General features: G+C 47.8%; 1 protein-coding gene across 1 annotated transcript in view; it reads right to left on the bottom strand.

Annotated features, from left to right (window-relative positions):
• Nucleotides 1–23,480, bottom strand: part of VANGL1 (VANGL planar cell polarity protein 1) — a 43,522-nt gene extending 20,042 nt beyond the window's left edge. The window contains exons 1-4 of the mRNA XM_062632825.1: nt 23,369–23,480; nt 14,506–14,790; nt 13,025–13,151; nt 9,727–10,334 (exon numbers count right to left, since the gene is read on the bottom strand). Coding sequence (XP_062488809.1) covers nt 9,727–10,334; nt 13,025–13,151; nt 14,506–14,588 — 818 coding nt within the window. The 5' untranslated portion in view covers nt 14,589–14,790; nt 23,369–23,480. The remainder of the gene's footprint in view (nt 1–9,726; nt 10,335–13,024; nt 13,152–14,505; nt 14,791–23,368) is intronic.
• Between the last annotated feature and the right edge of the window lie 370 nt (nt 23,481–23,850).

Raw genomic sequence — 23,850 nt, 5'->3', positions numbered from 1 at the left:
AAGATGCTGATATTGAGATGTCCCCACAAACCTGGACAGCATGGTAGATACAGGCACAGCAGACACACATGGGTGCAGAGCAAGCAGGGGCAAGATAGCTTCCTGGGGCACAAGTGCTGCATCCAGTTACCAACAGCCCAAGTAGGCTCCATTTGTCTGCACCGAGTCAACACAGACCTGGGACCAATCTGAGTCAGGGATGCTGCTGCAGTAGATCTTACAGTTAACATCTCCACAGCTGAGCAGACTATTGAGGCCAAAGAGCCCTGTGGAAGGAGACCTGCATAAACACTGCCAGGGATGAAGCATTCACAACTTCCTTGGGCAGCCTGTTCCAGTGCCTCACTACTCTCACAGTGAAGAGCTTCTTCCTCGTATCTAAGCTGAACTTCCCCTGTTTCAGTTTGAACCTATCACCTCCTATCCTATTACTACAGTCCCTAATGAGTCTCTCTCCAGCATCCTTGTAGCCCCCTTCAGATACTGGAAGCTGCTCTGAGGTCTCCACGCAGCTCTTCTCCAGGCTGAACAGCCCCAGTGTTCTCAGCCTGGCTTCAGAGAGGAGGTGCTCCAGCCCCTAATCGTCCTCGTGGCCTCCTCTGGACTTGCTCCAACAGCTCTATGCCCTTCTTATGTTGGGGACACAGAACTCTCACAGCTGGAGATACGACTATACACCAAGCCCCCAGCAATAAGCTGCCATTCACAATGATAATGCTGTGTCCAGCTCTGCACCTTAAGGAACATGGCTTTGGGCCATGAGATGTCCCTCTCACTTGGGCCACCAGCTGGTCCCCTTTAGGCCTGCTGGGGGCAGGAGAAGCAAGGACTTGAGCCTCTGCTATCCTCAAGCCCAGCAGAGGAGCACACTTTAGCAGACAAACATGCACCATCAAGGAGTGCTCCTGCACTGCAATGCACAATCTATCTCCTCATGCTGACAGTGGCAGGATTGCTTTCAGTGAAACCATCACTGCCATGAGAGGATGCTGTTCTGCCTCTTTCCCTCTGCCTCATCTCACCTTTCTTCTGCTACCAGAAGCCTCTGTAACCCTTAAGCAAAGGAAGGGCAGTTAAAATGCCTGCAGAAATTGAGCTGGGCTAAATAATCCAGTAAGGAAGATACACACACAAACTATAAAGCTACATAAATAATAGGGAGATATAAATTGCCAGTTCTGCCATCAAGATCCCTGTGCAACCAGACACGACTTTTCTGAGAGGGGTAAGGGAGGATAAGGAAGGATCAGACCATTGACAGGATGGATATTTTTCAGCAGCATTAGTTTAAGAAGTGACAAACTATGATCATACATTTACGTCATTGACGGTGTACTGAGTATTTATGAGGAAGGCTTCAAAAGTTGAGGTTGTATTTAGAATTTAAGGAGTCTCAAGCAAGTCAGAGGGGACAACACAACACCAGGGTGTGCTTTACCTTTGGAACACAGGAGGCAGGAGCAAGAAAGAGCTCACCCTGCATGCAAGAGTGAAACAGGACCTTAGTACAGACACACAGGGGATGAAATACCAGACTCCCCCAAGCCCTAAGCTGCAGGGCACCCATTAGTCTCCAACTCAAGCTTGTACCCCTTCTCCGGCACCCAGAAACCTTGCAACAGCCAGCAATATATAGCTGGATTACCACTTCCAGGCCCTGGGAGTTGCAGTCCATGAGAGCAGTGCATTTCCTCTCCCTCCCAACACACATGTATGATATGCCTCTGATTAGCGTGAGCATCAAAAGGAAAAAGAGATCAAAATGCAGGAACTGGCAGGTATGGCAAGAAGTCTGCATTTTCACAAGATAATTTATAACCTGACCATGCATCAAATAAGGCCAGAGTCTTTAGACAAGGAATTCTTCAAGTTACATCAATAGTTATGAAGTAACTGAGGGTGGGGTGGTGGTTTTTTGTTGGGTGTTGTGGGGTTTTTTTTAGGTAAAAGCTAAAGGAATGCAACTTCAATTCCAAGGAAACAACAGAAACAAAGTTACAAGCTTCTCCTGGCAGCAGAACTTTGGTGCTATAATAAGATTTTCCATTTAGCTGCTGCCGCCGCCATGAAACATCAGTAACCAGCTCTTGCTCCAGCAGCAGCTTTAGCCTCTCCTAGGATCTCTCTCACAACATCTCAGAGCATTATTTCCCTGCGAGCCTACATGGTTAGGCCTGAAGAGGCAGAACCAATGCTCCACACTAGCAGACCTTTGCACACAGAGGAGCATCCCTCTCAACAGTCCAGCATCCCTCCACCACAAAGCATCCACCACTCCAGCACCCTTTGCACAAGAGCCATCTCGCCCAGCAACCCTAACAACACAGTGGCATGGTCCATGGTTCCAAGCTTAACATCAAAATTCCAGGTGCAACAAGGATGCAGCTGACCCTCCACCAGGACTTTGGGAGCACAAGCTGCAGTTAGCAGCCCACAGACCTCAGCTAAGGTCCTTCCTGCTGTGCCAAGAGCCTGTTCTGCTATCAAATGGGAAACGGCTCTCCCCAAACTGTCACCTCAGGTCTCCACTTGACCTAAACTGCGTAAGGGGAATTTAAGCACAGAGGTTCATTCAAGGTGAGTCAAGTTATAAGGGACAAGAATGCCCTCAGTTTTGGGGAGAACACCTAACCAAAGCCCCCTCTTTTATGACCACCCATCTCCCTATTAACTCTTTCTTATTTCTTCAGGGTAGGGTCAGGAATTAGCTTCCAGTTTTCTTGTCCATGACTCAGTTGTGCTGTACAAGAACTGTAAATCCATGATTTCTTGCACTTCTACCATGAAGTGAGCCTCCTGCTCTCCCCCAAGGGGCATAGAGCACACTTCACTCCTTTGCAGAATACTTGAATTTCATCATTCACCACAAGAAACAGATGTCAAAGGTTGAGGGGGTGGATTTTTACTCCCCCCCCCCCCCCCAGCATTTGAAGATAAAAGTATCTTCATGGCCACAGAATTTGTTCAGCAGCTTTAGAAAGACCATCTGCGTCTGTGGGTGGCATACACAGGTGCTTTGGAGGGCACCGACAGCAGGGGGAAAGGAATTACATGACAAACCCCATAAGTACAGGGTATGCTGGAGCACATGCTGCTCTTGTACTTCTGGGCAGCAGTAATTTTGAAAGACAAACCAACAAGAAGGGAAATCCCTGCAGATGAAACCAATGGCATTTCCTCCACACCATCTCTTTTGGAAGGATGGAGCCTAGCAGAGCTCCCCATCAGGGAGCAAGTTACACCGTATTAGCAAGAAGGATTAATAATTGACAGCAGGCCCTTCACTTCCATAAAGGCTCGTAAACTTGTAAGTATTAAGTATGCCAAAAATGTGAGACTGCTCCAGGGTATAACTCGCTCTGTGCCACTCACCACTGTTGCCTGGTGCATCTGCAGGAGCACAATACAACCAGCATCTGGGCTGTGCTCCAGGACACGCAACTCCACAGTAGAAAGGAATGGAGAGGTGGTGTATGCACAAAGGGCATTGGGTGAACAAAGATGAAGATCAAACAAAGAAGGGGAGAGGGGTAAGAAAGGTGACCACAAGCACTTCAGTTCCCTGAGTTCTGTCACCTTTATCAAAAGGATGAGCAGCTCTGTGTGTGAAGCCATAGAGAAACTCTTCTGAGCTTAAGAAGTCCTAAGCTGAACTTTGCTGGCAACACTGTCCCGTGCACCACCAAACAGACCCTCATAAACCAGAACAAGACACCATTCCCATAACTCATCTGGAGTATCAAAGGAGAATGCCCTCTACTCAGCAGGGAACAGCACAGGTGTGTTTTTCAGAGGCTACTGGAAAATTCCCTTCTGCAATTCCATGGGTACCCTCATGGCAAGAGCAATCAGGTGAACAGCTCTCTGCAGCACCATCCTCCTGGAGGAGAGGCAGCAGGTACAGACAGGAGGGGGAAAGGAGTAGGAATGTGGTTGGAAGTCTTTTCCCATCAAGTCATTATCAGTTCAGCCCCAGGCCAGACCTTCCTTCCCTGCTCCATGGCACGGGACATTTGCAGGGTGCTAATACTCAACTGCCTTTGGCAGGCAGCTGTGGACATAGTTCTGCACACTCAGGAATGGGAACATGAAGAAGCAACAGGGAAATGATGAGTTGCAAAAAGGCAGTTGTAAACACTCCATTATGTAAAGTGTTGCTGGAAAGACACTGGTTGGAGGTCACAGGTCTGACACCTCTCAGTGCTAAAGAAGCTGCTCTGGAGCAGAGTACCCAGTTTCTTCAGGAGCTTTACAAATGCAGATGCAATTAGCACCCATTTAGCTGCCTATCCCAGAACTTCTAGGGAGGAGAGACTTATTCAATAATGGTGCTCATCGCGTTTTGTGATGGGCAGGGATGGGGGACGCTCACACAAATGCTCATCAGGGTGCCTTGCACTGAGAAAATGCATTCAGGAACAAGGCTGATTTCACACAGTCTGCAAAGTCAGGAGTCTGTGGAACATGTTATTCTAGAAACTCCTGTAATCAAGGCAGCAGGAGAGTTAACAAGATGTTTTGCTACAAAACAAGGTAAAAACTCATCAGCTCAATCTCCTTCATCACAGTGTTTGTCACTATGGAAGATGGTGAGGGTTGAAGAAACCCCCAAGAGAAAGGAGGATCAGCATAACCCTTCTAATCCCTGGGAATGCAGACCAAGCAAATTGCACACAGGGTAGAGGAAGAGCACACAAGTCCAGAGTGCCTCCAGCAGGAGGTAGCTGGGCAGGTTCAGCACTGCACCAGTGTGCACCAATGCTTGCTCTGCAGCCTGACTGGACAGAGAAATAGCCTATGAGTGCAGGGGATCAGTCACACTATGAACAACCAGTTGGACACACATTATTAAGTTCCACAAACCACAAGATTTCAGCAGCTCTTGCCTCAAGAGATCCAGTTTCCTAAACTCATGGTTAAGCTATGCTAGAAATCGAACCAAAGATGTTTATATGTCATGGAAGCTTCCCTCTTGAGGGGCAGGGAGACTTTAGGCCAGCATAACCTGAAGAGAAGTGTTGATACAACTCCAAGCAAGAGTGCTCTGTGCAGTTCAAATGCTGACCGGGTGTTGTCCATTATAAACATTTCACCCTTGAAAAGGGGAAACAGATTTGAGCAATACCTTGTTGTTGCAAGGTCCGATGCGCAGGACCTGCAAACACAGGCTGTAGTATGGAGCAGCTTATTCCTGCTCTTTAGTCCTCCACACATTCCCTCACTAGGGAACACAGGGACACAGAGAAGGGAGCTCATCAGACTAGATCAGTAAATACTGACAGCCTAGTTTTATAAGCAGATTTATGTATATATTATGTTTTATAAGCCACAGATTCAGTAAATAAAAGACTATCAATCCAAAGCAACCAGGCCAAAAGTGGCATCAGCTTCCACTATGCCATTCCCTTTCAGAGAGCATCAATCAGCTCACCCCCCTCTGCAGAATCTGTACCCCAATTCCAAAGGCATACAGAGGCCTCCCCACTTGCTCCACAGCCATCTGTGGGGTTCATAAAGGCAAGCCCATGCCAGGAAGGACAGAAAAGCAGACTGAAGCTCTTAGTACTTCATAGAGCCCAACACATAATGAACTACTATGACTGCTCCTCATATCCCTACTGCAAGGATGAGCTAAAGGGAGAAAGACCCACTCTCAGTCATTTCCAACATCAGGAAACCAAGCCTACACTGGAGCCCAACATTCAGTCTATGTGCAAGATCAGTAATCACCACATGTGTTTGAAGCCATTCATACTGAGTTGTCTACGCTAGCAAAGCTCTAGGATAAGGAAAGTATCCACTGGAGAGGAAGGGAGTACTACAGGAAAAGAGGGTTTTCTCCATCAAAATCCTTCTTACGTAGTTTCTGAGCCATCCAGAAGCTACTGAACTGTAGATAACAGGTGCCACCAGTGTCCTATCCACAGGGACAAACCAAAGCCTCAGCCCACAAAACTAGCAGCTTTTCAATTGAAAGGTCATCTACTGTTGCGCTCCCCCACCTTTGTTTCCCTTTGCTGGTGCTTTCAAAAGCCTCACTGGAACTCCCACCCAACCTCGTGCTTTTTCCCAGGCTTGACCTTTCTGGCATCTCCTCTATTCCATGCTCTTCACTCATGTACCACCATACAGCATTCCCTCTGCATGGCAAACCTTCCTACCAGGAGCAGCAGTGAGCTGAGACTTGGCACCACATTCACTGGGACTCCAACATAAGTTTTACCTCCCCCTTCCAGCTCCTGAATGGATGCCAAAGGGAACACTCGTTTTGGCAGTTCAAGTCTCCCAGATGAAGAGTTACAGCCAAAGTGCTGGGGGTGGGACCAAGGCAGCCTATTAAAAAGTTGATTATAATATGAATTTGGGGAGCTACTTCCAAATATGCTTACCCTCCTGGACCTAGGGCCCTCGGGGGCGGAGTGGAATCCCTAACTCAGCATTTTCAGCTTCTTTACTGGGTTTGGAGCCAGGGTGGGTGGAAAATCCTGTCTGTACCCTGCCTGGCAAAACCATGGGTTTCCAGAAGAGTGGCAGAGCTATTGTCTTCTTCCTTTCTCCTCTAGAAAGCCTGTTGTGCTCATGCTTGCATAGCCCCCTCTGCCTCATCAGAAAAGACCTAGAATTTGAAAGCTTCTACCTTGGATTAAAAGGGTCAATATCAGCAATTTTCCTGTGGAAAATCCAGAGCTACTCCAAGCAGCAACACTGATAAGATGCCACATGAGCCTTCTCACCACCAGCTTCTCTGGAGCACACTGGACTGCTGAGGAAGATTAACTCCATGAACAGACAGGGAGGAAAACTTTGAGATATCTGAGAGCATAAAGAGGACAAAAGGCTGGGCTGAGGTTGTGATTTCAGGAGGCAGTCAGTTTGCTATACCTGTTAAAGCATGCTTCCTCCTGCCAGGTGTCAGCCCACAAACCCATCTAAGACCCCTTTAAAAGTGTAGGGGTGAGGCAAGCATGCATGGTGGTAAATGGAGAGGCCAGAGGCAGCAACAAGTAGTATACACATAGTCCATCATAACTATCCCTGCCTCTCCAGGACACCCACAAGGCTGCTTCTCCAGTCTTTCCGACTAATCCAAACTGTCCTTGCATGCCTCTCATCAGCAGACCTCCCATTCCAGCCCCATGCCTCAGCCAGAGGGTCAACCAGAGGCAAAATGCAGCCCCTTGTGACCTGCACTGACATGTCACTGACAAGCAGGTCAATACCTGTATGGAAACTTGGCAATATTATACTGCAAAGATGTTCCAAAGTTCCCTAATTTCCCAAGTAACTCCATTGCTTATAGCAAGACAGAGAATGAACTGTCCCTTTGTGGGGAGGCAACTGGCTACTGATCAGACCTACAGTTTCACCTTTACATTACTAAAGATGGAAAGATGCACAGGTCTCAAAACACACATCAATTACTTTATCCTCATCTGAGAGGAGCTAAAGGAAAAAGCAACACTAGTTTACCATTACTACACTCCCTTGATGAGACTCTCCTGCAGCGCAAGACACTGAAGCATCTGTTTGATGCATGGTGTGGATTCAATAGGCCAAATGAAATTCCAGCCAGCTTGCCAACAAATGACAGGTTATTAATTTCCACATGTCTGATTTCACCCCAGATCTTACAACTTTTCACACCCAAGTCATTTCCAGACCTTGCTGCAAAGAGAACTGGAGAGAACACTTTCTAATATATATGCTATTGAATATTTAGGCCCTGGTTCTCGAGCAAATTTTTTGCCTTCAATGGCAAGCCAGGCATGCAGATGCATAGCATCTTCATTCTTCTAAACACAAACCACAATCTACAACCAAACAACCAGCAAACTCTCTCAAACCAAACCTGCAGTGTTGTGTGTATATACATACATATATGCATACATGTACTGAACTTCCTGTGCAGCATTCACTTATAAGAACTGCCCTGGCACACTTCAAGGCACAAAGCTGTGGCACAGAGGAACTCTGGTAGTTATCTCTCCATGTCCGTAGTTTTAAAGGTTATGCTGGAACTGCCACTTATCACAGAGGAATTCTTAACTTAAAGTTTAATAAATCAAAGGTTTCACAAGAAAACCAACAGAGATCAGTTCATTATTTTAAACCCTGAAGGTGACCTTTCATTAAGCCAATGGGAACACTCCCATTACAGAAGAGGGACTCTTCCTCATATTTTACAGAGAAGGAAAATACAGCAGGGTCCACACCTAGTTCACCCAGAAAGCTTTTGAGTTCTTCCATTAAACCACAAACAACATTCAGGAATCAACCCCCAGCCTTGAGCTTCAACCACTAAATCTGCTTCAAAGCAATTCCATTGCTAAGCTGGTGGCTGCAGGAGACCATTCCTACATCCAATTAAACGAGCAGACACTAATCTCTCCATCTGCAACAGATATACATGCCATAGGGGTCTGGACAGGATAAACAGAACAGATGTTTAAGTGCACATACAGTCTGGGGAATCATCTTCAGTGCTCAGTGGCACAGGAACCAGGAGATTTCTAGACACAGGAACTAAGGAGATTGAGACATCTGCCCTTTCTTGTAGCTTTGCTGAGGGAAGCATTAACCCCAGCAGGAAGGTGGAAGCAAGCACGCATCATACCTACAGACATTGCACAAAGATTCCCAGATACATCTGACCCAGCAAACCAATCCATACCTATGGCAAAAAGAGCATCACACTACAAAACCAAACCAGAAACAGAGAGCTGCCAAAAAAAAGAAAAAAGCACCTATGTATGCCCCAGTACTCATTAAAAGTATTATTCCTAAATGCCTGAAGTGTTGGGAGATTTTCATTGTATCGAGGCAACTGCTTCAGCAGGGCTAAATGCTATTTCCCTCAAGCCAACACAAACCTGAAGAGCTCAGGAAAAATAAAGAGTCCCCAGTCACTGGAAGCAGCTTGCAAATCCCACAGTGTGGCTAAGCCCTTGAAGGCAGCCTGTCACAGCAACAGGCTTCAGAGCATGAACACCTGAACGCAAGCATTTCAACCAGCTGCAAAAGGCAACTGTGTGCAAAAGGCACACACAAGATCCAAACAACAGTGCTCGATCAAACCCAAACGATGTTTGTTCTAGTCAGGTCTAGCGGAAAGTGTCCCTGCCCGTGGCAGGGGGTTGGAACTGGATGAGCTTTAAGGTCCCTTCCAACCCAAACCATTCTATAAAGCTCCTCTTGGATGCACAGGGCAGTGAGGACAAATGGATGCCTTCACCAGCATGTGAGGTTACTGAATGCTTTCTCACTCAGGACCACTTCTTCCTTCAGCCCCTGCCACATGGGCTGGCCTGCTGTCAGGCTGCTAGAGGACTGATGTTCTGCACGGCCCAAAGGGCTGCTTTCAAAGCAGTGCCAGGTCTGTAGAGTCAAAGAACTACACAAGGAGGCCTCTCCCCTCCAATCGGGAGATAGGTCAAGAAGCCCAGAGAAAGATCTTAAAGATCTCATCAGGCTTAGCCCACTGACCAGCCTAAAGTTATGCCGACAGTTCTTTTACAGACATGCACAGGACTCCTGAAGGAAGACCATCCCCTCCAATACTCACAGAGGGAAAGAGAGGTTCAGTTGGGTAACTTTGGAGAGGCTCCAGGACTGCTCGGGGGAAGATTCAGAAACCAGCAATATCACGTGTTGAAAAGCACTCGATGCTGCATGCTACAGCACAGCCACACTTATACACACAACTGGACTTCAAGGGCTTGTACCTACCTCAAGTGCCCCAAGCTGTAGTATCGTGACTCTCCATCCGTTGACCGAACCACCTTGACAGCAAACATGGGCTGCAGCTGCCGTAGCTCCAGCAGCACAATGGCCAGGTAGTGAATGAAGAGCAGAGCATCCACCAGCGACACGGCGTACTGCACTATGCCCTGGTAGTTGGTGTCCTTCGAGTCCAAGATGCGAACGCCGTAAAAGAGCCAGTAGGAAAACACAAAAAGGAAGATGAGGACCAACAGAAGGGCCCGAAACACAAACACCCTGGGGATATCTGCCTTAGGCTGGCGAAAAAAAAGAGCCCAGGTCCCAATCAGAAGAATGAGGAGTTTAAACGCCACAGAGATGAACAGTCCCTCACAGACAGTACCACACGGCTCCAGATCATCCCGCCACAGGATCTGGGGTAACAGAATGAAGGCGATGGGGGTAAGGAAGACAAGGAGTCCGAGAACAGCTGCCACTGTTAAGCCCAGGTAACGTTTGCAGTCCAACCCAACGCTGTCCTCCAGATCCTTACTGATCCGGGCAATGTCCTCCTGGGAAATACTGTGCTCAGAGGTGCCTGTGATTGCTGTCGTGGTCTCACCCCAGTTGTCATCCTGAGGGATGAAGAGATAAAGAAAAAACATACTGAAACAATTAGGTTACTCCTTCCAGGTCTTCCGTTTTTCTTGCCTGGAAACAGACTTGAGTCCCAGAAAAACACAGCAAAAGCAACACCTTCAATATACTGAATAATCAACCCTGAAAATTAACAAAGCTTTGGAAACAACAGCAACTTGTCCAAACCAGTGACTATACACATTAGGTGTTTAAAAACCTGTAAGTGTAGAGCAGGTAGCTCAGCTTGCTATGCCACTCACTGTACCCCAGAGGTACCTCTTCCAACACATTTAACAAGTAATGCCACGTAACTCTTGGAAACTGGAGTCATCATCAGTTCCCATGTGCAGGGCAAGGACTAGCACTATTCCAGCCCACAAATTCCATGGTGCAAGTACACCACAGAAGCACCTGGAAGGGAAATCATCATTTTAGTTGTTGTTGCACAATCAAAAACATGTTCACACATTATTTCTCATCCGTAACAGAAGCAAGTTCCTCCACTTTGTTTTCTTTTACTATTCTCTAAGGTTGTGCTGCCCTCAATAGCTGCCATTCTAATAGAAGTTGAATTAAACCAACAAATAGTGGTCACAGAGGATATTTTCAGGTATGGGGCTTTAAATTTAGAAGATCCTAGACTACCAATGATATTAGTGTCCATTACACTGTCAGAAGCCACTCAGCCACAAAGCAGCTTACCTGAAATGCCATCACCATACAGTCAAGCTTCAGATTACATTATGTTTTCCAAAAGTCTCATTTCTTCCCTAGCTAATACCAGAGCCAGTTCTCCCATCCTACAATGCCTCCAATTGCTTCTTCCTGGTGCTGGCACAGCCAAAGAGTTACACTAACATGTATGGATTTGACTCAGAGCTGCTGCTGGAGTGACTCATGAACATGAAGTCTCCCGATGGTTCCCATAAATACACACCAAACAGCAGCAATACATGCACTTTGCTGCTTGACACCTTTGCAGCTGCAAACACTCATTCAGAAGCAGGTGTTCTCCTCTTTCTCCTACCCTTCTGTGTCCATCTACCTGCAGCCCGTGTCATTAATAGGATTTACACCTTCCCCAGACTTCTGCAGCTAAATGTACTGATGGAACTTGTTATAAAGAAAGAGGCATTATTTTAAACTTTTATTCACTTCTTTAAAAGCATTAGAGGAAAGAGTCTTCAAGTATCTTTGGGAAAGGAGTTGACAGAGGCAGCACAACTACTTTGAACAACTCCAGGGATTTAACTTCTAATGCACTCCAAGACATGAATACCTCCCATGCCTAGAGCAGTAGGGTTTTCAGACAGACCAACCACAAGCAGTCAGCATCGTTAATTAATATGAGGGGTTCTTTTTGAGTCCCTTCTCACCAAAACAGAGGCCCCAGAAGAGATATCTGCATTGTAGTACGTCCTGAAAGGCAGCATATTCCTATCACATTTCCCTCTTTGCCAGTGTCTCCAGTAAAGCAACCTAAGCATTTCAACTGTTTCATGTTTATGCATGAAATAGCTCTGCATAGTTTCCTCCATTTGATGAGCTGAGAAACTGTGCAGAAGAGAGAAGGGACAGAAACACCACAGCAGCTTAAGGCTACAGCTCAGAAGACAACAGGCAACTTTATCTCAGTTCACCCTCAGCTCTTCCTACTTGAAGTGCCAAAAGCAAAACAAATATGCAGTTATATGGAAATACAAGTCTAAATCCGCAGGGGGACAAAGTTGTTGGACCCAGCCCAGGGCACACTGCTCCTCAGCAGAAAAGTCTTGCTCATGCATCAACTTATTTTGCTTTCGCTTTAATTCACATTGAGGAGGTCTGCATGAAAACAAGGGCTTAAGAATTCACCAGTGTCTTTAGATCTATTTGAAGCAATAGCCAGGACTCATGAAAACAACCATTTGATTACAGATAAATGGCAGTACATGAAGCGAGCCCACCTGAGCTACGCAAATACTGTTACAAGTACTACCGTACACAGTTTGGAAACTGGGCATCAGGTACTCTGGGTGTATTTGAAAGGGCAGAAGTGGAGCTCCACAGCCAAGTATTACACAACCCAAATCCAGCCCAGGAGGCACTGAAACATCTTGCATTCCATGTGATCTTTTGAAAACGAATATGCACCTTCACATCAATTGCTACAGCAGAAAGAATACCAGATCCATCCCAGGTGCAATCAAAACCTAGCATTATTCCATTCTTTATTTAACCCAGTATTACTGTACTATTTTTGACTGACTTCACCCTCCTCACAGCTATTTTGTATTAGTTATACATTTCTTGCCTTCTTTTCCTACTGGGACCCTGGTCGTAACATGCTTTACAGGATTACCTACAGCAAATCCTGCTTAAACCCCCCCATATACAGGTAAAAGGGTTGACCTGAATAATGCGCAGTGAGATGATGGAAAGAGTTATTTCTATAGAGCTTGGCAGATGACACTGTGGAGACAGAGGCAAACTGGTGCCACAGGAATAGCCGTATCAGCTCTAGTGCTGTCAAAAATAATGCTCTCAGAAGAAAGATTGAGACCACGGCTTTATGCATGAATCAAGGGCACCTGCAAGGTAGCGATTTACTAACAGCATGCAAGCAACACTTTTCCTACTCATGTGCCAGTAAGTCACATGCTCTGTTCCAGAAGCCACACTACATTTGAGTTTACTCCCTCCTTACCTGGCCCTCCTCTGCCCGAGAGGCATCGTTCCCAAGCAGTGGCTCTGCCGGAGGTGTCTGGATGGTGACGGACTTCTCAGAGCGACTCCCATCTTTGCTTCGTGGTGATTTGTGCCTGTCCCGGCTCCTTTTCCAAACACAGCAAGAGGAGAACAAAGTTACCACATACCCTCTCTTGTGACTGGAGAGGGAAGCAGAGGGGGCAGGATACATCCCCATCACCTCCATCTTCTCTTAAAACAGCTTCCACTATTGCTGTGCTTGAAAGGGAAGCTTGCATTCTCCAAGCAACTCCATTTGGGATTAACTGCTCTACACAGCTCTCCATCAGCAATAAAGTGTCATCTCAGAGGGGTGTATACAATTAATACAAGGAACTAATCACAACAGCTTTAGTTCCTGCCACATAATCTTGTCAACTAGGAACTTAACATTGGAGAACAATCAGTGAGATTTATTTCCACTGGTTAATAACCCCCAGTTAACCTTGCACAAAGCAAGAACATTCAAGGGTACCAGAGTACACCTGCAGACCTCATGGCTTCTCCTCTGAGATTGGTGGGATTTAACTCATCTTGACACAACCTGCTCACCAACATTTTCCTCTACGATTTTTATGTTGTATCTCTACACATGGCATGCTAGGCTTCAAAGGGCAATCCATGGGGGTAGGGGTGTTAAAGAAGGGATAAAGGCGAACAAGAGATGTTTTACTCAATAACTGGACTGCAAGCAGACTTCATTTCATGGAAGAAGTCTTTTTTCAACGACACAAGATAATTGCCTTCGCAATGCAAAGTTCCCCTTTGGACCAGTTCAGTTCTAAGTTGCAAAGTGGCACACATTTTGCACATAAAACTAATGATGATGCAAGAAAAAAAGAAGGAATAATGTTTCCAAGTAATCGGAAGTTTCAGAGCAAAATGCTTTTGAGGCTGCTGAGCTACCACAGAGAGGACTTGTTATTCAAGTTCACAAAAGCCTGACTTCTAATCCAATCAGTGTTGATAAAGCACTTGCTGCGGACTCAAGTACCACTCAAATTCTATTAAAACACCCCAACACACCCTCACAGAGTAGGCAGGAAGACTGTGGAGAGAGATAGGAAACATTATTACACAAGAAAGAAATGGCATCAGGAGAGAAAACAACTGGCAGTTACAGTTTAGGAGTCTGACATGTCTTCTCTCCAGAGACTCCTCATCCCTCATGCTTCAGGAGCAGACTTAAATGATCTTTTCCCTCTGCTGGTGCTATCCCAACCTTTCTGGCCATTCATGACCCCAACATGCATCCAACCAATTGATGATCATTAAATCAGCAGCATTATTGCTTCCGGTCTCCACACTGGATTCCTTATGAGAACTCTCCATATATACCTCCTCCAGAGCTGTTGCCTCACTGATTTCATCCTGGCTTACAATTTTTCCATGGGACATGTCCTAGCTCAAAGCAGTAATTACGAATAAACATTTCCTTACCCTTGTCTGTGGGCTTTTTTGGAGTGACCTGAGTAGTGGGAGTATCCTGAATATGTCGATTCTGTATCCATTGCAGCAGACATGGGGTCTACACAAAGTGACACAGATTTTTCCTTAGAAGATGAGTTCCTGGTGCTCCTGAGGCAGAGTCCGTGGTAAAAGTGCTTTCCTGGGTACTCTTGGCTTCCCAGTCATCAGTGAGGTCTGGTCCTCAGAGTGAGCTTCACTTACAAGGAAACCGATCAGAAGGCACGGGAGGAGGGTGCTTGGCTCCTCATGATTGACCTAAGGAAAGGGAAACATGGAAGTGCACTCTAAGCAAAGCAAGACATCATTCCTGCTGCATCAATTCCCTCACCCTGCCACATGTCACCAGTCATTACACTGTGCCCAGTTCACAAGCTTGTCCTGGCTGATCATAGAATAGTTAGGGTTGAAAAGGACCTTAAGATCATCTAGTTCCAACCCCCCTGCTACCTCTCTTTCCAGCCAGGTGAAATATATGCATTTGTAGAGCTTTAAATAAACTGATGACTGCTTTGCAAAGTCTAGCCTATTCATCTAAAAACCCATTAGAAACAGCATAATCACCTGAAAAAGCGACTTGGAGAAGACCTAGCAGCCTACATACAGAAATTCACCCCCAGGAAATGCACAGGGCTTGACTTCCACACTCCCATCTCCTCACCTGTGTAACACACAACCCAAATCCCCCCAGATTCAGAACAGCAGCATTACAGCCTATATACAGCAGGAAGGCATGGGGGGGTGAGGGTGACTTTCCTAGGAAAAATGCAGGAGAGGATCAGACCACCGTGCCTGAACCTGCTTTGTTTTCACAACTGCAAGGTGTGCCCATTTTTTGCAAGCATACAATTGATGGTTCTATGAGCACCTCCCTTTCTTTGCAACCTTTGCCTCCAGAAGCTAATTTGGGCCCTGAAGAATTGAATTTTATTAGGAATTGTATCTATATATATACACATACTAAGAACGCAGGGGAGAGCTGATTAGAGATCACATCTAGCTTATATGGGCCAACACTTCTTAGATTGTAGTTCCTTTTGGAACAGAAGCTTATGTCCCATTGATAAAGGGCAGAAAAGGGTCATGTTTTTTTGAACAGAAGCAGGGCAACACTAGAACAATTCGTAACAGTGACATGTCAAAAATCTCTGAACCCTGTGGGGAAGAAAGGGAGACATCATTCCGCTTTCCAAATGCACATCCTACGTTAGGTGAGAAGAGAAATGGAGGGAGTTAGTCACTGCTTTGGGGAAACACATGCAAACGGTGCAGAGGGAGGGGTAGCAGCTATGGACTGAGGTACCTTGGCACAGCCCAGTGTTTGGCATGCAGGAGCACTCTCACATGCCTCCTGCCCAGCCAACACAGGACTACAGCCATGCCATACACTCAGAGCAGGCAAAAGGCTGCTTGAAAAAATCAAACTGGATCCCTGCATTGTCTTCTGTACACAGCAGTTTTAAAAGCTGTTAGCAACAGAACAGTCAAACACTGCTTTCAGCCCTCTCCCTCCCCAAGCGCAGAGGGACAACAGAAATCAGGCTTTATACTTGGCTGACTATTCTTTCCAGCCATAGATTCCTCCACTAACACCTCCAGAAAAGCTTGTAACTGAGCAAGCTGTGCCAAGGAACGAAGCCTTTTCCCCACAGGGTTCCTTGGCTGGCAGTGCAACCTGCAACCAAGAAGCGTTCATGCTGTATTGGGAGCTGCAGGTATTTACACAACACTTGGGCTTGCCAGGGCTTTTGGAAAGGAGAAGGCAGGAGGGACCTTCCGCATACAGGGATATCCAAGCTCTAAACACGTATCTTGCCTCAAGAAAGCTCTTTAAAGGCAGCAGAGAATATAGGACAAATAAGGACAGGAACATAAGTCCTGGTTTAGGGAGGGGGAGAATGAGGGTGGATTTAAACAAAGCAAGACATAAACCCAAGGTACAGCACAGCTTGGAAAATGGCATCATTCCTGTAACAGGAATAAACCTTCCCCAGCCTGGGACACATGATGTTAACACTTGTTAACTCTCCAGACTTGCACACAGCCTGGAACTTATGGCTCCAGCAATAGGCTGGGACTCACTAAAGCTAGCTTTTATCTCTGTCCTGCTATGCAACCACAGGAAAACCCTTCCTCTGTGTCTGTCCTTCTCCAATAAATGGGGTTAAGGCCACTCCACCACCCCCCATTCAAAAACCACTGATACCACCAGAGGAAATGGCCACACAGAACCTTGCAATCATTAGGCATTTACAAACCAGAAACACCCGGTTGAACAAAAGGTGGTAACAAGTATTATAGGCTTAAATCAGTGACTGTGATGTTACTGGAGTCCCTTTGAGAAGTCACTGTCTTCACAAGTACGTACCACCACATTACAGGAACAGGAAAAGCAAGGATTGCTGCCAGCATACGTACATCAGGAAGGGTTATGTATTTTTCCTGGGCTTCTAGGAAAGTACCGACTCTCAGCCTTCTCCTGTAACCACATAAAAGAATTTCTCCCCAGCTCTCAGAAGAATCAGAGCTGAGACACAGGGACTGGGTACAGAGCTCCTCTTCTGGCCCCTCTAACCAACACAGGGTCAGAGAACATTCCAGCAGGTAGAGGCTCCTGTGGAAACGCTGCCTAGACAGGAACCATGGACGAGCAGTGCCCATTTGAGGGTGGATGAAGCCAGGCAGTGCTGGGCACCAGGCAGAGAAAGCAAACTCCAGCACTGGAACGTCAGGGCAGGCTGGATCACGCCAACTTTCGTTTTCCGTGTAAAAAAGCGCAACGGCTTTGACACAGCTCTGTGAAAAGTCAACAAGGCAGCCCCAAAAACACTGAGTATCCTGTGTTGTTGCACCACTGCCTTGCCCCAGCTGCAAGATAACACACATATTCCTGCCAAGGCAGTTCCAGGGCTGCTGGTAATAAAATACCTCTGCCCAGCTTCAAGTGGGAACAGCAGAAAACCACTCATTGGCTTTGTCTGGTGCCTAACTGAGGCCGATTGTCAACAAAGCTTCCTAGAATTGGCCAGCAAAGGATAGCATGGGCTAGACACCACTCCCAGTATGCATAGAATGAGATGAAGAGACCAAGGAGGGAGGAGCACAGTCCAAACACACTCCTCACAGCCAAGCCAAGCAGGTTACCTACCTCAAGGTCTATTTTACAGCAGGAAGGAGACTAGCCTTACCCCAGAAAAGCTTCTGGAACTGCTGGGGAAAAGGTAGGAGGAGACCAAGAGACAACTAACATGCTAGACTTGGAGTTCTTTTAAGGGCATAGACAGAAGTCAATGCTGGATTGGCCACCACCCCAACAGTGCCCACCACTGGAGCCTGAGCAAAGCTAGAGAAGACAAGCCGTACAGATACGGTGGTGTTATGAAGGATACACAAACTAAGCACAGTCTTCAAATATCTCCAGTACTACATCACTACTAGTGATAATTCTTACTCTTTCCTCTAAAGCAAGGGCAACTGTGCTGGGTAAAGAAAAAGCCCCATCATTTGGGGCCTCATCCCTCCACAAACAAGTGTGACTAGAGAGCTCAAGTTAGCCAGTTGAAACAGCTTCACAAAAGATCATTACATCTCTCAGGACACCACTTGAAGGCACGGTCTGTTTACAGAGCTTCTGGCCCTGTGTGAAAGGAAGCTGCTTGAGCCCGAGGGTACAGTTGCACCATATTGCAGCACTGGAGTAAGTAGCTTCCACCTCCACAGCACGGTTCACCACCCTCGGTTGTGTCAACACAATTCTCAGCAAGCAAACAGCACTGCTGGAAAACAGAACACAACAAAACATCCCTTGGCTCCCCCTCGCCACGCTTTTGTCTTGCAGCCTTTCTGTGACCTAGTTCACAGCACAGACCCAAACAGCAAACCCAACCCCAGGGTGAAGAGCAGTGCAAACCAACAGCCAGAGGGGAGATGGGAATGCCTCCTCCACTCCAACCACCACCACTGTGTAACGGCACACCCAGCACCCTGCTCCCAGTAGGCTGGCACTCTCACTCTGCCTTTCCCTTAGTCACCAGTGATGGAAGGATGATAGAAGAAAAACAATGCTAAGGATGCCCCAAAGGAAACTTCTGGGACCTTACTCTGGAAAAAGGAATAGCTGCATCCTGCAAAGCAGGGGGGAAATGCCCCTCAATAACATACAGATCACTGTAATTAGTTTCTACACAGCTCCGCAGCTTATTGTAACTCCCCCTTTTCATATGCTCATAAATCTCCAAAAAGACTTCTTTTGAATCATTATTTTCCATGCTGGGAGCCCAATCCCATTTCCAATGAAGTTCACTTTGTGATAGTCTTCAAGGGAGCATGCTTTGGCTCCCAGCCCAAGGGAAATTTAAAAGACCAAGTTACATCTTTAAATGAAAGAGGGCAAACACAAACAAGAGCACTCTTTTACATCCCATGCTTTTCTAATGGCTTTTCCCCTGTGAAGTTGAGGCCATTTCAAAGCAGCTCAGCTTTGAAATCTCTGCAGTTTCAATCTTGCTCTGTTTAAAACTTGCTATCATTTAAAGTCCATTTGCCAGTTGGCTCATGAAGTTATATTGGAAGTGCCATCTGGAGCACAAGCAGCCACAAGTTTCTGCAAGGATGTCCTCAGCTCCATATGTCATCAGCCTCATTTCTTTCTCTAGCGAAGAGCTTTACAAATTAAACATGCAGAACCCCAAGGGCTAAACTATGGAATAGAATCATAGGATCAACTTGGCTGGAAAAGATATTTAAGACCATCAAGTCCAACCGTTCCCCAGCACTGCCAAGGCCACCACTAACCCCTGGCACTGAGAACCGTGTCTACACAGTGTATGAACACTTCCAGGACAGTGATTCCAGCACTGCCCAGAGCAGCCTGCTCCAATGCCTGGGCACCCTCTGGGGAAGGAATTGTTCCTCAGCTCCAGTCTAAACCTGCCCTGGTGCAGCTTGAGGCCGTTTCCTCTTGTCCTGTCACTTGTTCCTTGGGAAAAGAGACCGACCCCACCTCACTCCATCCTCCTGTCAGGTAACTGTAGAGAGCAATAAGGTCCCCCCTGAGCCTTCTCTTCTCCAGACTAAACCCCCCAGGTCCCTCAGCCATTCCCCATCACACATGTTCTCTAAACTCTTCACCAGCTCTGTTGCCCTTCTCTGGACCTGCTCCAGCACTCAATGCCTCTCTTGCAGTGACAGGCCCAGAACTAAACACAGGGCTCAAGGTGAAGCCTCACCAGTGCTCAGCACAGGGGGACAATCACTGCCCTGGCTCTGCTGGTTATGCTATTGCTGATACAGGCCAGGATGCTGGTGGCTTCTTGGCTTCCTGGGAGCAAGCTGCCCACGTTCAGCTCCACTAATCAGCACCCCCACCTCCTATTCCATGAGCAGCTTTCCAGTCACTCTTACCCAAGCCTGGAGCATGGCATGAGGTTGTTGTGGCCCAAGAACAGGACCCAGCACTTTGCCTTGTTGAACCTCATATTATTAAATAGTGTTAGGGTCCAAGAGTAAAACTAACTAAGGAATGCCTAAGCAGTGAGGAAACCTTCCAACTCTGGCATTAATACGCCTGCAGTGTATTCCTATTATTCACTTCAGAAAAACAAGGAATTACACAACTTGCCACGTTCAACTGCGGGTATAGTAAAACCTATGAGCAATGCCACAGGAACCTCTTGCTTTTGAATTTCCAGAGCAGGCTCCAGTCCAGCAATTTGATCTGTAAGCACCCAAGTTCACCCTCTACTCACAGAGCCAAGGCTTTCAGTTTTAACAGCCGATGAGCTTTAGGAAACAAGGTTTTTCCTAAAGCTTTCTGTTTCTATTTGCATGTCACTAAATAGGCTAATTTTGGCCTTCAATCTATCTCTATCAGCCAGGTCTTTCACTTTACAGCAGTGGGTGTTGATTTGCAAACCCCTCATCCTAAAAGAATGCTTAGTAGTCTGTAAATTCAAGCCCTCTAGCACGAGGCTCTCTTCCCTTTTGCTTCTCAGAGGCTTCTTAGTTTTGTAGATCCTCTGGAATTCCCAGCCTCTAGGCTGAAAACTGTTAGTCCATGATGTGGATATTTCAAAAGGAAAAGTCACTTGGTTTCTTGAAGCAATCTGTTTAACCAGAACATGCAACAACACAGATCTGACAACTGCAGGGCTGTTTCAGTTGACAACAGAAATAAATGCCAGCCAAAACCACCACCCAAGCAAATGGTGTTTCTAAGCAGCAAGCCCCAGCCCCTTCTCTCCCTGTCACACAGCTAGAAGTTGGGAAGTTCTCTGTGTGGGACCCATAGGTGAAGCACCTCTCTGGAGGATGGCCTTTGCCCACTCCAAGAACCACATCTGCACCACCCAAGTTTCTGAAGCACAACCAGCACTCAAGCCTATCATGTAAATTACACCTCAGCTCCCACTCTGTTTGACTGATGAAAGCTTGTGCTTCCTCCATTGCACATCTCAAGCTGCACCAGGGGAGGTTTAGAGTGGAGCTGAGGATCAATTCCTTTCCCCAAAGGGTACTCGGGAATTGGAACAGGCTGCCCTGAGCAGTGTTGGAGTCACTGTCCTGGAAGTGTTCACACACCGTGTAAAGGAGGTCCTCAGTGCCATCAGTTAGTGGTGACCTTGGCAGTGCTGGGGAACGGTTGGACTTGATGGTCTTTGAGGTGTTTTCCAACCTGGCTGACTCTGTGACTCTCTCCCTCCTGTGTTGCTAGACATTCTTAACCCCAGAGCCATGCAACATGGCAGAAGGGCTTCACTCCCATGACACTAGGTCATCTGGGACTGTGCACAGGAACAGTTTCCCATACTGACATTTAAAGCCCTACAGCCTTTCTGAAACAAACAGGGGAAAGACTCTTGCAAGTCTCTTCAGACTCTGCCTATCCACGCAGGTAGTACCTGTACCTTATAATCAAGGTTTACTTTTAGCCATAGCACTGAGATAGCATTAAAGGCTATAAACTGCAAAAGGTTTCTCTACTGGAAGTGCAGCCCCTCCTTTAAGATGCTCCACTTCCTCCTGCATTTTCCATTTGAAAATAAAAAGAGGAAAGTTTACAGATCCTGTCCAAACCCCCAGTACAACACAGGGGGAGTCTCCCTATCTCCCTCCCCCTGTGGAACCCCATACAAAGCCAATGCCAGGCTGACCTTGCAAGGGGCCAGGGCAAGGGTGCTGACCACTAAGAAAGTAATCACTGGTTTTAATTTGTCCCAAATAAGTAATTCTGAGATAAAGGCAGTTTTGCGGGGACAACTGCTGTTATCTGGGTAGCACTTCCCAGTACAGCATCGCAGCCTCCCAGTAGCAGCAAACCCTCCCTACATGCAGAAATCCATAAGGACCCCCAAGAACACTGCCACTACTAACCACAACCAAAAGGCCAGCAGCAGCCACAGGGAACTGCTAGCCAGTGACTATGGGCAGTTAAACACTTGCCTGGGTGGTTCATGACACAGGCTGGGATCGTTCCAAAGTTTCAGCTCATTCTTAAAGGAAGCCTTTTGTAAGACTGATATTCACATTTATTTCTGAACAAGTGGAATGATCACAGAGCTAACACTGGTGCCACATGTAGCCAAACCCCAGCAGGGGAAAAGAACCAAGCATGGTTAAAATGAAGCTATTCAGAGACGGCAAAGCACTGCTGAAGCTCTCTCCTCCGCAGCTCTTTGCCTCACAAGTCAGGATGCCCAGTGATGGGCTCACAGACAACGATATCACAAAATGCACTCCACAACATCCTAATCTGCTCTTCATGCCAGTGCAGGTCGAGTTCTGAACTCTTTATAGCTGCAGAGATCTTGTGGGCAGTTTGTTAATGACAAACCCTGGGTCAAAAAACCCCACTGCTTCAAACAGTCACAGAATCGCTAGGTCTGCCTCCCCAGACCAAAACCCTTACTATCAAGTCACTTATGCTTCTTCCACAGACCCTGCGAGTCTGTGAAGGAGTTTAGCCCTTGGCATAAGAGTTATTTTACAACCCTGACAATCTTCTAAATCAGCAAACAACGTTTCACAGCGGCTGTCCAAAGCATGCCGCTAATGGAACAGAACAGCTAAAGCAATAGCTTTGCCCTCTGTTGGGCGCACTCAGAAGCGTTCAGGTACGGAACCCAGGCCAGCACTGCCAAGGTACAGAGACTCGACTCTCGGTCAGATTTATCCATGTGAGCTTCCCAGAGCCTAACTTACTGAATGGAAACAACCACGCTGTCCTGTGAGCCCGGGACTTAGGCATCACTTCAGCGACCCAACCAGCTTCTAAACAGAGAAGAATGCCTTCCCTCCGCCTGGTCGCTTCTGTACCCTTTTGCTGACCAGGGGGGTGAGCCCAGCCATAAAGCAGCTTGGTTTATATGGCCTGGGCACACGAGGCACCAGCAGAGCCTTCGCATCAGCCTGAATTACATCCATGCTGGCACATTAAGAGCACAGCGGTTCTTCCAAAGCCGAGGCTTGGCAGAGCAAGCGCTGCCCTTCCTGAGGGACTACACCTACAGCACTGAAGCCAGCCGAAATCTCCCACCGGACCCGGGACCCGCCGTCCCAGCAGCCACCCCGCGGAGCCCCGGCCGGCAACAGGGAGGCCCGGAGGTGGCCGCCTTCCCCCTCCGCCCAGCGGGGCCGCAGGGGGCTGCCCCAGCAGCCGGCACCACCGGAGCCCTCAGGGACTCCCGGGTCTCGGCCGGCCGCGGGAGCCGAACCTGCTGCTCCACCGCCGAACCGGGTACCCCGGGGCAGAGCGGCGGCGGGAGGGCACGGTGGCGGACGGTGGTAGGCAACGGCACCGCACGGACGGACGCACGGACGGACGGACGGACGGACTCACCTCCCTCCCGCGGCCGCCCCATGACCGCTCCCGGCACCGCCCCGCCGATGCCGCGCTGCTCCCCGCCACCTTCCCCCGGCGGCAGCAGCCGTCGCTACTGCTCCTGCCGCTGCTTTCCGCTTCCTGTGCCCGGCACCGCCCCGCCCCGGCCCTCCCCCGCCGCAGCCACCGCCCCCGGGCGAGGCTTCCCAGTTCCATCAGCGGCCGCCCTCCCGCGGGAGCCCGCTGCCGCGTCTGGCGCCGCCGCTGCCCGTCCCTCCCAGGCCCCAGAAGGGAAGCGTGGAGTCAGCTCGGTTCGGTTGGACCTCTAAGCTCATCCAGTCCAACCGTTCCCCAGCACTGCCAAGGCCACCACTAACCCCTGGCACTGAGGGCCTCATCTACACGGGGTGTGAACACTTGCAGGGACGGTGACTCCGGCACTACCCAGAGCAGCCTGTTCCAATGCCTGGGCACCCTTTGGGGAAGGAATTGTTCCTCAG

Source organism: Pezoporus occidentalis, unplaced genomic scaffold (genome assembly GCF_034315485.1).
Source record: "Pezoporus occidentalis ecotype Australia unplaced genomic scaffold, CSIRO_AGI_Poc_V1 ctg111, whole genome shotgun sequence".
NCBI lineage: Eukaryota > Metazoa > Chordata > Aves > Psittaciformes > Psittacidae > Pezoporus > Pezoporus occidentalis.
The sequence above is the reverse complement of the archived record's forward strand: the minus strand, read 5'-3'. Positions and strand labels throughout refer to the sequence as shown.